This window comes from Bidens hawaiensis, unplaced genomic scaffold (assembly GCF_021521415.1).
Source record: "Bidens hawaiensis isolate Kalapana, Puna unplaced genomic scaffold, B.hawaiensis_p1.1 tig00018938_1, whole genome shotgun sequence".
Lineage (NCBI taxonomy): Eukaryota > Viridiplantae > Streptophyta > Magnoliopsida > Asterales > Asteraceae > Bidens > Bidens hawaiensis.
The window spans coordinates 435,203-450,318 of record NW_027492874.1 but is presented as its reverse complement, the minus strand read 5'-3'; the positions used below and the strand labels follow the sequence as shown (position 1 = coordinate 450,318).

The 15,116-nt window shown below is 34.0% G+C and overlaps 2 protein-coding genes and 1 pseudogene across 8 annotated transcripts; 2 read left to right on the top strand and 1 right to left on the bottom strand.

Moving 5' to 3' along the window:
- Positions 1–357: 357 nt before the first annotated feature.
- LOC143557360 (transcription factor TCP5-like) lies at positions 358–2,662 on the top strand. Of its 6 annotated transcripts, none has more exons than XM_077046449.1 (3): positions 358–586; positions 734–880; positions 1,534–2,662. In XM_077046449.1, exons 2-3 carry the CDS (start codon positions 833–835, stop codon positions 2,524–2,526), a joined length of 1,041 nt encoding a protein of 346 aa, XP_076902564.1. In that variant the 5' UTR covers positions 358–586; positions 734–832; the 3' UTR covers positions 2,527–2,662. The 6 variants fall into 6 exon arrangements, with proteins under 6 accessions (XP_076902564.1, XP_076902566.1, XP_076902563.1 ...); XM_077046451.1 differs by having other exon boundaries at positions 722–880; XM_077046448.1 differs by having other exon boundaries at positions 358–880.
- Positions 2,663–8,678: 6,016 nt separating this feature from the next.
- Positions 8,679–9,220, top strand: LOC143557359 (protein SPIRAL1-like 1; annotated as a pseudogene). Its single transcript, XR_013139558.1, has 2 exons — positions 8,679–8,935; positions 9,015–9,220. The product of XR_013139558.1 is annotated as a protein SPIRAL1-like 1 (transcript).
- Positions 9,221–9,321: 101 nt separating this feature from the next.
- Positions 9,322–14,907, bottom strand: LOC143557357 (uncharacterized). Its single transcript, XM_077046447.1, has 11 exons — positions 14,636–14,907; positions 14,315–14,464; positions 13,922–14,242; positions 13,690–13,842; positions 13,449–13,613; positions 12,808–12,987; positions 12,542–12,728; positions 12,288–12,438; positions 9,829–9,919; positions 9,654–9,751; positions 9,322–9,568 (listed from the first exon to the last, which is right to left on the bottom strand). Exons 1-10 carry the CDS (start codon positions 14,790–14,792, stop codon positions 9,696–9,698), a joined length of 1,611 nt encoding a protein of 536 aa, XP_076902562.1. The 5' UTR covers positions 14,793–14,907; the 3' UTR covers positions 9,322–9,568; positions 9,654–9,695.
- Between the last annotated feature and the right edge of the window lie 209 nt (positions 14,908–15,116).

Below are 15,116 nucleotides of genomic sequence, written 5' to 3'. Positions count from 1 at the left end.
ATCATTTAGCACTTGTTTTCTAGCGTATGTTTTTATTCGATTCAACCACTAGGTAAGATTGTATTGTTAAAACTTAAAACTCCATACAGTTAGAAAGAACACAAATTACACTAATAATAAAAAGAATGTAATTGCCCAAATTAGTGTCCAACCCCAAGTTTATTTTCTCTAGATGTATGTATGTGTGTATTATATACTTATGTTTCTATCTTCTTGCATAATGTACTTTTGAGTGTGGATGATCAAGCATGCATACGCACACCTTAGAATTGACAGATAAAGCGGGTCATATGTGGTGTCAATAAAGCATTAAGCCCCTTTCTCTAAATAGGCTAGAATGGTCCATGTATAGTTGAAATTTGTATACATATACATTGAGTTGTTTAACTTTAACCATACACCATCATACATCACTGATATATAAGCACGTGATTACTAAAGGATAGACTAGTTGAACTTTCTTCACTAATTAATTACCAGAATTTTTATTGTGTGGTATGAACCTGTGAAACTTTCTTTTCGGCTGATAGACACCATTAAGTCGCAAATTCGCCATTCCTTTTTCTTCACTTTAGTTTGCAACATGGTGAGATTCTAAGAAATATTATCTTTTCATATTTACAAAAATATAATAATACGAATATATTGGAAAATATTATAAATAGAGATATGCAGATATAGACATACGATGCTTCCTTTTGTTGCAATAATTGGAAGTCAGATTTTTATACAGCTTGCTGATCAAGAACTTGCATACTAGATTCTTCCTCAATTTAATTCCATTTGGAATCTGGAGACTTTCTTGAAACTGCACAAGAAACTTTGCAATTGAATGCTGCCTGATCTGCAGTACCGAAGGCAGATGACAGTTTCACTCACCGTGAGTTCATTTTTGTGATCTATATCTTTCAATTTGCAGGTATTAATTAGCCATAAAATGGATATATTATATAAATTTCACTTATTTATTCTCATTATCTAATCTTTCATCTGTTGCTAGTTATAACAAAATATAAAATATGCTAATATATCATGTTTTAGATCTGGAAAACAAAAACCCTAGTTTGTTGTTCGTATCTATCGATCATCAAGGAATATTCAATTTGCAGGTATTAATTAGCCATAAAATGGATATATTATATAAATTTCACTTATTTATTCTCATTATCTAATCTTTCATCTGTTGCTAGTTATAACAAAATATAAAATATGTTAATATATCATGTTTTAGATCTGGAAAACAAAAACCCTAGTTTGTTGTTCGTATCTATCGATCATCAAGGAATATTCAACTGAAATTTGTCATGTTGAAACCCTACTTTGTGATCTCCCTAAATTTGTCTAGATTGGAGACACACTTCTTGCTCATGTTATGAAATCGTTTTCGAAATTAAAATTTTTAGTGTTTAATCTATTAACCTGGTCTGATGATTAGTATAGCTTAACCAAACACCATTTCAGAAAACTGAAATATAATCATTATATGAAGATAAGTAACCTGTGAACAGTTGTGTGTTTAGCTGCTTTTTGCAGCCAGATGATGCAAACAGGAAGATGTTCAACAATACTTCAGGAAGAAAAGATTTTCAATCAAAGCAAGAAGGCGATAGCAATCATGAGAACATGTTACCAATGTATACATCAACTTCAAGACAATGGGCAGGTTTCAAGAACCCGCGAATCGTAAGGGTATCTAAGGCTTTTGGAGGGAAAGATCGACATAGCAAGGTTTGCACAGTAAAAGGATTAAGAGACCGAAGGATTCGGCTTTCGGTTCCTACAGCCATTCAATTGTATGATCTTCAAGATAAGCTAGGGTTAAGCCAACCTAGCAAGGTCATAGATTGGCTGCTTGATTCAACTAAAGATGATATTGATCAGCTTCCACCCCTCCAAATGCTAGTTGGAGATTTTAGTCAATTCAATCCATTATCAGCAGCCTTTATTCCTCAAGATTTAAATTCACCTCAAATTTCTCTCTCTCAATCTCTTAATCCTCCGAATGCAACATTTGTGAAAGATCATGACATCAATGGAGACCATCAAAGAAAGAAGAAAGGAAAGGAAGCACTAGTCGAAAACAAATCATACGACCACGAAAGTGGAGGTTTGAACTTTTTCCCCATACCTCAATATTCTTATCCAGGATTGTTTCCATACAACCCTTACTCTAATTGGGAACCTTGTTCAAATCTTTCAATGTCTCAATTTGGAAACCAAGGACTAGTTTCATCTCAAACTGATTCTTCGATGGCTCTCCCATCTGCATCCCAGTTATTTTTGGGTCCTCCTACCGCCATCACACCTTCAGCTTTCCCTCCATTTATCATGCCCAATTTAGGAGAAAATAACCATGATCTTGTTAGACAAAACAATTACTTTCATTTGTTAAGCTCAAGTTCCCAACATGTACCACCAAATTCGCTCATGCCATTATTCAACCCGAATGATTCTCAAGAGAAGGTACCCTTTGGTTTGGATGCGCATCTCAAGGTTAATTGTTTTCATAACAATGATGATAGGTGATCTCCTTTAATTGAGATTACAAAGACAACACTTCATATCCTTTATAGTTTTCATTATCTATTACACATATATGGTTTCTTGTATTTAATGTTAAGGGTGTGTGATATATATACCAACTTCTTCAGGCGTTTGAACTCCTTGATTTTGTAGTTATATTTATCTGGATCCTCTTTCAAATCCATGGTTTTTTGTGTAAAACATTTGATTTTGCAGTAAATGGGTTTGTTCATCATTTGAATTTCAATCAGCGTACTGATATTAGTCATGGTGAACTGCAAGGGGTGCATTGTTATTTGATAGACACATAAAAATGAGTAGCTAGGATTGAGTGACAAATGTTCATATGAACATATTAGCCAGAAAATGGCAGATGAATTGTTTCTTATGGAAGTTAATATGAGATGTGAAACTCCTTATAAGAAACTAACAAGGGCTACTTGGATAGGTTGGTAAGTTGAGTTGTTTAATCTAATCGTTTGCAGATTGTTACACCGTTGGAAATCAAGAAACACCAAATTATAAACACAATTGATATAGGAATGAGATTTGAGAATAAAACAAACACAAACTGCACTTGATTGATATAGGCTAGAACTAATCATAATACAAATTCACACACAAGACTCGATTGTTGTTAACTAACCCTACTTATACTAGACGAACTGGCCGGTGCAAATGATGAATGTGATGTTTATTCTAAGCATTGGTTCTATAACCGCTAAACCTAATGACCTAACACAATACTTTAATGTTTAAGTTTACATAATACATAAGGACTCTTCTAATTTAAAATTTATAATTTTGACCCATATATAAATATAAATCTAGCTTAATAAAATCAACATAAGCGTCTCCACTCTTTTCAACACTTAGTAATTAATATTATGTAGCTGTAAAACCTACAAAGAAATATTGTGTTCTTCGTTTTTCTGTATTGTGTGTTTCATCCCTATGAGTGTAAACAGTATCCATATGAAATCGTTGTTTTATGCGATTTCCTGCCGGTTTAATTACATGGATATTATGAATTTGAAATTTAATCTTGATTTTATGTGAGTTTGAGAAAGATGTTAGAAACTTCAGTGATTGTTAGCAACACTCATGTCACATCCAGATTTATGTTTTACTAATCAATCCACTAATGTTTTAGTACGCATCATGATATTATGCTACATAGAAATCTGAACCAATGCTTTGATATGTTATTATTATCTTTCACCATAATTAGAGATTGTGAATATGCGTAAAACTAGTTGCGGATCCATGTAGTCACTTATCACATATAAGATATTACACTTCAAAGTTTTTACAGATGTACACTTAGTAATAAACAATATATGTACAGTATATAAGTATACAGATCGATTTAATGTTACTCACTGACAATCTAATCCTACAATGTTCACAAATTACAAATGGCCGTTTGAAGGTTAGGCTTGACATCAATGCCCCCTCCTACTTTTAAATGGTAGTTTTAAACTTTTAATTAAGGATTCGTCGAAAGCTCGCTTGAGGGTGACGTAAATTTGGCGGCGGCGTGGGATTAGAAAGAAAAATGGTCTGAGGTTATCAATGAAGAATTGAGGCTTATTTGAAAGTTAAGAGAAATATAAGTTAAAGCTGTGTTACTTTATGTGAATTATAAGAGTTTGTAGAATGTGAAAATAGATTTGTGCATCTAAAATAGATGTTGGTGTATGCGCAACCCCCTATGAGGAAAAAAATAAGATGAATTTTAAAAGAATGCAGAAAGAGTAATATAGAAGTGTAAGAGCTATGAATTAAAAGTTTAATAGAAGGTGAACTTGCTAATGTGGGATGCGGCCTTGCTTCTTGGACGTGAGTTCTTGGGTTCAAATCCAGGCATAAGATGTATTAGCTATTAGTATAAGAGTAAGAATAATGTAGATTTGCAACTAAATAGAGAAAAGAAAAAAAAAAGATGAGGTGAAGTTATAGATTTTGAAATATAGGTTCGGGCGTATTTAATTTCACCGCCATAAATCATGTTGTGAATCTGATCATTAATTAGTATTGGGTCGCAATTACCAGTGGAATTGTAGGAGGGCGCTGGCGAGGATGTCTTTGTTGCAAACTATCTATGCTTTGATCTAAACAAATATAAAAATAAGCAAGTCACGTGATTAAGTAATTTTGTCTAGAGTTAAATATCAACTTTAATTCTAATAAGTTAAATAATAAAAAAAAACAAATTAAAGAAAAATATTTGTTAAAAAAGAAAAAAATATATAATGACCAAACTTATAACTCAATTAAAGTTCAGGGGTATGAATGTAAATCATTTAAAGGGATTTATTAAAGTTCATAAGCCATGATGACTTTATTAAAGTTCGGTGATAAAAATGTAAATCGGTTAAGATGATAATAATAGAAAAATGGACATGCATGTAAATCGTTTAAAGAAAAAAAAAACTAATGAAGTTAATGACTACGATAACTTATTTTAAAGGATAAAAAATGTAAGTTGTTTAAATTAAAAATAAATAAATAATAATTGGTCCAATAAGAAAAAGCCACGTGCACTAACCAAAATATCAAGTTCACATCAATTCAAATTATTAAGGTGGGGTATACTTTAACCCATTTTAACTCCACATAAGTTTCACATCACTCATTTTTTTCTTTTTCACTCTATGTCATCCAAAGAAAATGGTTTAACCCCCATTTAACACATAATTAATATAACAAATCAATACATAATTAATGCATATTGTTCTTTTTAACCCGTTAAAAGCATAACCCATAGGCCATTTTAATACACTTAACACAAGTGGGGATTGGTTTAATCCATCTTTAAAGTGTCATGTCACTTTAACCTATGTATAGGTAAGAGTATACCCCATAGCCTAATAGTTAGAATAAGATTGCAATTAAGTTATCTAAGCCTTCTTTATTTGAGAGTCTTATAAAATAGGCATAAATTAAGTTAGGAATAAAGTTTAATGTTATGATGTTAAGTTGCAATGCATGTTCTAGTTTTGTGAATACGTGGTACACTTGCCAATAGAAGGTCTGAAGGCATTTCTATAACCATCGATATATTACGCAAGTTGACACTCCAACTTGATTCCTCAAAGTCTAAGGCGAATTAAAACAACCTTATCTTTTGTCGGTCGATCGTATTCATGAAATAATGACTGGACATGTTAGGTGTCAAATCGTAACAATGTTGCAGGAATCAAAGATTTGGTAATTGGTGTCATTTAAACATCATCATCATCATCATCATCATCATCATACTCAGTATATCCCACCAATAGCAATGCTATGGTAGGGTCTGAGGAGGGTAAGATGTAGACAGTCTTACCTCTATCCCATAGGGATAGAGAGGCTGCTTCCGGTGAGACCCCCGGCTCGATAGTAGTTTTGCATCAAGCCTTGGACATAAGGCACATAGCACTCAATCATCAGGGACACCGGCTGATTGGTGCATGTGCCCTTGTCTTTCGGCTATCAACGCCACCACATGATGCCTGATTAACCTTCCGCCACTTTTAACGTTATTTTCACGAGATTAGTAAAATAACGTCAAAATTAGTGCACTTTTACTTTTGCCCACCCGAGGGTTCACACATATATACATTATATGCGCGCACCGCAAGCAGGGCGTGTAATTGGTGTCATTTAAACAATATACGTATTTGCTTTGTCTCTTTAGTTGTTCAAGGGTCATTAATCAGGCATTTTTGCTATATTCCTTAGATTTTATATATTGAGCAAAAGACTTGGTATCCCTTACGTGCTCGTATTTCTATTTTTTTATACTCATGTGCTCTCAAGATCTAAGTTAAAATCTGTTTTATTATTAACAAAGAAAATTAAGGAGTATAATTGTACACAGTGGCGTAGCTTAGTCGGGGCCACGGGTAGCCCTGACCCCTCTGTTTTTTCGCTCGGTAGTGTAACTTTATTTTTTTTTCGGCCGAAAAATTTTATACATAGTGTAAATTTACCCGTTTCCGACCGAAATTTTGAGCCCAGCCCCCTCCGTTTTTTGCTCGGTAGTGTAAATTTATCTTTTTTCGGCTGAAAATTTTTATACATAGTGTAAATTTACCCATTTCCGACCGAAATTTTGAGTCCGGCCCCTCCGTTTTTTCGCTTGGTAGTGTAAATTTATCCTTTTTTGGCCGAAATTTTTTTATACGTAGTGTAAATTTACATGTTTCCGACCAAAATTTTGAGCCCACCCCCCTCTAGTTGATGAATTTTTTATATATATTGAGTTCGGCCACCAAGCTTCGTCACTGATTGTACATCTTAATGTATAAATATACATTGTGAGACACATAAACACACGCTACAAGAATCTTTATCTGACCTAGCAACCTATCCCCACGTCACGTTTATCCCGTTTGGCCTGAAATTTGTATGCATGTATACATTTATATGTATGTATGTATAGTTTTTATCTATATGTATTATGTATATAACTATATATGCGTATGTACAATGTATGAATGTATGAATGTTAGTATGTTTGCTATGTTAAAGACGGATTTTGTATTTGTGCTTTGTTGAACTACATACCTCCAAGTACGGAATTTGTATGAACTTCGCAGTCTTTTAATGTTAGTTTGAAATTTAAGAACTACGTTTGTGTGTAAGCCCAACCCCTGGTACGTTGGAAAATTTGTGGCATTTCAGTTACACCTACATTGAGTTTTGATTAACTTCAATATCAACAATTTGTGGCAAAACACAAAATAATGTAGGAAAATTACTTAATTTGTAGGTGTTTCAAGTCACAATTGGTAGAGGAAACTCACGATAGTGATAGCAAGGCGGTGGTGGCGATAAACAGTGGTGGGTGGAGGTAGTTTGAGAGATATATGCGAGCTGGAGATTTGATAAAATGATGAAGAGTGAGAAGCAAAGGTTGATTTGTTTCGCTTTAGGGTGAGCCAATACAACACTTTTTATTTATTGCGTATTAAAATAATTAAATATTACAGATTTATTTTTGTTGACGACATGTCGCCGGCATAGGGGTGCCGACATGTTTCTATGTAATAAAAGAAAATAATAAATGAAAATAAACTAGTGTATCCTAACGTCATATCCTATCCTGGCGACACGTCGTCGGTATAGGTTGCACCAAAATTAAATGTTGGTCAAACCTTATGAGAACAATGCTTCTCTAAGTATAGAGATGTAATATTCCTTCTATATGTAAATTTTCTATACTTATGTGTGAGTTAGTGAGTGAAAAAAAAAAGGGGAAAAAATAATAATAAATGAAAGAATAAATAAGTATGGAATTGAATAGAGATTAGAGTTTGAGATATGAAAAGTTTTTAAAAAAAAGTTAAAACTTTAGAGTTATATGTGTTTTTTAGCCAAGTTACATATATAGAGACACATAAACTAATGTGAGTGGAAAACATATTGTAATTAAGAAACATAGCCAAGTATAGCCGGCTAATGAATATTGATTTTTCAAGCTCACAAACTTATAACTTGAAGTCCATAATTTACCTATTTGAGTTCTAAACAACTATTGTGTGTTTACCTTTGCAATCATCAATCCAAAAATCAAACTTCAATTCTTTCTTACAATCCATTTAAAATTCAAGTGTCTAAAGATTAAAAAATGAAAGTAAGTAAATAAATAAAGGGTCCCTTAAAATTCAAGTTGAATAGATTTGGGCGGCTGGGGATGGCATTATATAGTATACATCAGACAACACTTCTTATCCTATAACATATCTTCCCTTCAATCTAGATCTGATCTGATCTGATCTGCTCTGATCCATTCCAACACACACTCCGGTAGTAACTTCTTATCCTATACTTTCATATCTTATTAGTTTCACATTTTATGTTTCAATTTAATATCTAGTCTCAAATTCATATGGATCTGGAATTTGGTGTGTGTGTGTTAGACCAAATGTTGAAATGTAAATTATGTAATATTGTAATTACTGTTATTTACTTAATTATTTCTTCGCTTAAACATGAGTTTCAAAGATATGTATAGAATAATAATTACCAGTGATCTTGTTCTAAAATCAGCTAGCAATGAAGAATATAAGTATGTATAACTTAGGGTTTGATCCAATTATCATGTTTGTATAGAGTTTTGTTTAATAAAGTAGAATTCAACAAATAATGTCTTGGTTCATAAGCAGAAATCATGGGCCGTGGAGTCAGTAGCGGTGGAGGACAGAGTTCACTCGACTACCTCTTTGGAAGCGATGAGCCAAAGCCCACCACACGCAAGACAGAGGTGGTGGCTAGAGCTCCAGTGGAGCACTAGCCACCACCTAAGCCTACAGCTGTTGTACCCCAGCCGGAAAATACAAAACAGATTCCGGCTGGGATACAAGGTACTCAGACCAACAACTACTTTCGGGCTGATGGTCAGAACACTGGAAACTTTCTCACGGTATAATTTATTGTTAAGTTATGATGTATGAGTATGTATTATGTTTCGGTGTTTGTTTAAACGGTCTGGTTTTGTGCAGGACCGACCTTCGACTAAGGTTCATGCAGCACCAGGCGGTGGGTCTTCTTTAGGTTACTTGTTTGGTGGCAGTGGTGGTGGAAAGTGAAACCATGAAGGGGTGTTTGATGTCAAATTGACAATTTAGACTTTGCTTATGGTCTCCATTTCTTGGGATTTATTTGGATTTGTAATATATATTATATTGTATTGGATTATATCAATCATTGCAATCTTCCCCTAATTCTTTGGTTTATTTGTTATTTTTGTTAATTCCAATATTGAACTAATTCAATCCAATCAGTTTGATAACTAATGTGCATTTCATAATGTGAGACAAAAACAAAAAGATTTGAGATTGTGTTGCGTTTCATAATGGTACCGAACATATGATCATATGACAAGAGAGTTAGTTCTACATTTTTAAATTTTGTTGCAAGCTTTGTTGAACCACCACCGACCATTCAGCTCGTGCAATGCAAGAAACCAGAGGAGCCAAACATGGTAAATGCAAGCAGATCAGAGACAGTGGTGTTTATTTACTGACCATGACTCTTTGGAAAGTCCAATGATCACCTACAAGAGAGATGTTTGGGTTAGACCATGATCATTTAATGAGTTGCTTAGTAGTTGTGTCAAATTGACTTTAGACTAAACGAACCTTGAAAGTTAAAGTCCAACATTTGATCTGCTTCTTAAAGATTCATACTTGCTGTGTCAGAGTCAAGGGATCATGTTCTTCAAGTTTGGGGTGACCTTCTACAACCACAAAAACGCGATTGGTGTACATACAGAGCATAATAAAGCACTATAAAAAATTAAAAAGGTTCCTATACCATGGTTAGGAATTGAATTGGCAGTGTCTTCAGCTGCGGTTGATGTATTCATTGTGTTTAATTCCAAAGACGACTTTCTATCTCCTGAAACCTGCATATTAAACAAAAAATAAACTCAGCTTCAAGATTAAACTAAAAGTGACAATCTTGTGTTTCTCAGATTGTCTTGATTTTTGCAGATGCACGTAAATTGAATAATTTGTAACAATACATAATTGTGTCATTTTTTGTCATTTTATCAAATAATTCTTACAGAATCAAAACTCATCAAGTATTATCATGGCCAACAACTTCAAGCAGACACACATCCTAATTCCTAACACCATCTCCTGCAGGGCATTCTATTACAACCCATTATACACCTCTGATTATTCATCATCACAAATCATTATAGGACACAGTTGATTAATTTTATATGATTGGTTCTTCAAAGGCATACACAAGCAACACCCCCCCCCCCCCGATATACATCAGGTTCGGTTTATTAAGCCAATTAACTGGATCACATACTTACCCGAACCCGAAGAGCCACCATGATCCGAACCACGAGCCTTGATTTTCTAGCATGCAACCATGCTTATTTGTCATTTGTTATTATATTATCTCTTTTATTTAATTTCATATTTTCTTTCAAGTCATGTAGTAGTGGACTAGCGGTCAAGGTAGTTTCCTATATTTTAGGGGTAGTTATTTTAATTTCTATGTAATTGTTTCGGATGAAAGGAAATAGGGCAGATGTTTATGTTGAAAAGTTTTTCTTGGTTAATTTTATCTCAATGAATTTTGAGTAAAATTGATTTTGTCTATGCTAGCTCGATTTTGGCATCTCGAGTGGTGTTCTTAGACACGGTTTCTTATCCGGAGTGGTGTGTCTGTATCTTCGGTTAAAAATCGCAGCCCGACTGTTTGTTTCGGTGGTGAATCTGTATCCGAAACGAGCCGTTGATCTATCCGTTATATATACAATTTCAATTCCTACCCGTTACCGGTGATATTGCTATCCCCCCCCCCCCCCCCAATTTAAGAGAAAAGGTAAAACCATAATGGCTAAAAGCAGTAAATGGAGCAATGAAGATACATTTGTAGGTTCTGTTACCTAGAAGAACAAACTTGTAACTTATATCTCAACTTACCTAGAAGTGTGGACTTAAGAGCATTCACAATGAGAAGCTCTATCCCCATCCATATAATTTAACCAACTACACATATATTCATAAAATTTGTTCACTTCTAATAAATCTTCCACATCTGAATCCGTATATACATTGATAATCTATTAAACAATACACATATCTACTCACAACCATATTAAAATATAAGATTTGGGGGGGGGGTGAAAAATGAACACCCAAATATGGGGTTTTGGTTTAGTTTCCCATATAATTTGGGGTATTGGGTATGAGGATGGGGACTCCAATGTGGAAGTAAAAATTACCAATTTTACATATCTTCCCTATAATTGGGTATGGGGTAGGGGATGGGGACTCCATTCTGAGAGCATTCTCAATCCGTTCCTCATCCCTATCTCTATAATTACACTAAAAAACACTACATTTCTCTCTCCTGTTCAATTAAATAATATTTTTTATACCTTTATCATTACAGTTTACTCTCTCCTCTATTCACAACCAATCCAACAAATAATAAAAAATAAATAGGAGAAACAATGTTTCCCCAGATTTACAAAAAATCACTACATTTCTCTCTCCACCCTATAATTTACACTCACAATCACTCACAACCTCATCCTATAATTTGCAAACTTCCCTCACAAAATTATAGGTAATGGGATGAGAATGCTCTGAATGCTCTAACATTGATCTTACTTAAACTAAAATCTTCGGTGAAGCATAAATACTACATAGAAGAAAAAGAAATGCAACCTAATAAGAAATCACATCCACTAATTTCATTAAGTATAAAAGTTAAAATGAATTTAATTGCTATATTTTCTATTAACGTCTATGCAAGCCTAGAACTTTGAAGTTTGAACTAACTAATATTACGATACTAACTAATATTACGATCTAATTCCTAGATTTTCTATTAACTAATCTTTTTGAAATTTTGATACTATACTTCATTTTAACTTCTTGTTTTGATGGTATCTGATTCTTAAGTTTATTTTGGAAACTGTGCCTTGGAGTGATACGTGATTTGCTCTGTCAACATATATGTACATCAAATCTGTACTACTTGGACTATTAGCTACTAGATGCATATGATTGTGTTATTTATGCTGCCTGTATAAATCTTTATTAGTTGGTTAGTTAGGAAATCTTAAACCACTCTCTTATCTTTAAAGTATATTTTTCTAATCATCTGCAAGTGCTCGTTTTCTTGAACTAATATAATGTTACTATGTGATTTTTTTTAATAGCCATCAACCTTCTTACAGCACCAAGAGTTTGTTATAACTTATGATATATCATTTAACCATAAAAAAAATAAATGCTAACCTCATGGGACGGAGACACGTTAGAAGTTGCTGGAGTCTTCACATCTGAAGCAGCTGACGTGGCGCCTGGAGTTTGGTGTTCAGGACTTCTTGTGTTATCCATCATAACATTCTCAAAATCCTTTTTCACATCTTCAACTACAACCCTTTTCCTGTCATTTATAACACCCAAATTAAACCAGATTAACTATCATAAAGCACATTAAATTATCAGATACATGAGTCCATTTATCAAAACAAAATGGCATTTTTAACCTTCTTAAATCATCAGCAGCTGGCTTCTTGGACCCTAAGTTGTTTGAGAATAAAACCCCACGCAGAGGCTTCCCGTCTATAATCGTCTCAATTGTATAGCAATTTGTCATGCCTTTTGTCACTTTTGCTTGAAATGTTCTCTTCCCATTTGCATTATGATATTCATTTAAATAAATATTCTGTCCATCTACACACCAAAAAAACACATAAATATCCCCAAGAACATCTAACGCCACTGATTCAAAATAATATGTTCAAAATCATACTTGGTGAAAAGTGAGTACGTGTAGGCATTGGCATGTGTTTATTAGCATTAAAATTCGTCTCCATTGGACTATCACACACAGGATTCACAGCTTGATGTTCTTGACTTTTCAATCTTAACTGCTTCCTCAAAGATAACTTTTCTAACTTTCTTTCATCTCGCGCATTTTCAATTACAAGCCCTAAAAATCCATAATAGTTAGCATATATATAAATAGAGCGAGGTTCATTATAGAACACTACATTATTGCGAGAATAAAAAGAAAAAACCTAAGTTGTTAATTTTATCAATGGTTCATATTTTTTTTATAAGTACTTCTTAAATACATCCATGTGTAGGTAATATAAGATTAGAGGTTTAGAACCTACACCTAACTTACACGTGTAGATTCTACATAAAAAAAGGAAACTTCCGTTCTTTTGGAATTTCAGAAGAAATTAAGAAAACATTGCATTTCAACCATTTTCTTATATTTTACTGAGTGTGTTTGTTTGTGTACTTCTTATACTTTAAAAAAACAGTAAGATTGGAAAAATCAATGATTATTTTGTCCTATGTGTTATCGCAAAAAATTGTGTTCTACTTAGAATCCTACCCTGTATAAACATACATACATGCATAAACTGTAAAAATAATTAAAACCTGTGTGTAAGTAGAACATATCATCTAGCGCCTCAAGACTCTTATTACAGCCACCCATGAATATAAGAACACCACCATTATGCGGATGCAAAGTGCTTCCCGCCATAGAAAATCTAGCAGAGGGCCCCACTCCTACCGTCATAATCTTGGTCCACTTAAAAGTTTCTGCACATAATTTATAAAGATCAAGTTCAAACATATACAATTCCAAGATACTGATTTATATATCACAATATATTACCAAGATCAAACATATATAAGTCATCAAAAAGGTCTTCAGCATCGGTAAAACCTCCAAACACAAACAAGTTTTTGCCCAATGCAATTGTTGTATGACCAGCCCTAGGTGGCAATGGCTCGCCATTGGTTACCAACTTTGTCCAGGTAAGCGTATCTATAATAAACAAATCACATACTATTAAATAACTTCAGATGAATCATAAGCCTCGGGTCAACAAAGTCAAACTTGAAACCTGTATCAAGCATCTGCACATCAGATAAATAGTAGTTTTGAGTATCTTCCCCACCAATGACAATAATTTTGTTCGACCACGAGACACATGTATGACTGTTACGCTTAGCTGGCGGGATCCCCATTGTTGCCACGCGTTTCCATACCATTGTCTCTGTATTTAATATGTATAAATCATCAAAATACTCTTCAACGAGAGTGTCAGAAGACTTGCCACATCCCCCAAATATAAAAAGGCGTTTGCCAATAGCCGCAGCGCTGTGTCCTTCCCGTGCTTCCGGGCCCTCCCCTCTAACCGACGGAGTCATCCACGTATTTGTAGCTAAACATACACATTACTTATTATCCAATAAATCAAATAATTCAACAATTAAATACCAATAGCACAACTCACAGGTTTCCAAAATATGCAAGTCTTTGAGAGGTACGTTTCCATCCGTGCCCCCGAAGACAAACAACTTATCACCAATCGCGGTGCAGCTGTGGCTATCTCTAGGCACGGGCAGGGCGCCTTGCATTTCCAGTTCACTCCATGTTCTCTTAGCTTAACAATAAATAATTATTAATCAAAATGAGTTAATCATAACATTTGAATCAATTGAATTATTCGTAAATATTATTATGATTTGGGTTAGCAATGTGTAATATGTTAAACTAGAATCTCAATTAAAAACCCTAATAAATGAATTAAAATGGGGTTGCATAAGTAACGTACTGGTGTTGTAAAGGTGAACTTGATTAGTCTGAGTGTTGTCTTCGCCGTAGCCACCGAAGACGTAGAGGAGTTGACCACCACGAACGGCGTTGCACGTGTGGCCCCATCGTTTACCCGGACCTCCGTTTTCAATCTCCAGTTTTTCCCACCTCATCATCTTATTATTATTATTATTATTACTGCCGCCTGCGAAACGAAATGTGGTTAGGTTTTAGTAAAATTGGCAGAGGGTTTTCCAGATTTACAGTGTCTAGCGATTGAATTGAATTGAGATGTTTAATTTAGGGAAAGAAAGAAGGAGAGATTTGGGTTTTAGGTATTCTTTGTTGGAATATGTGAAATCGTCATGTGGGGAAACTACAAATGTCTCTTTTGGATTTATTTAGACAATTAATTGTTGAAAATTTTAAACTTTAACCATTAAGTGAAATATATTCAAGAAATTGATTATATATTGTTAATACAATTACAATTCATTCAT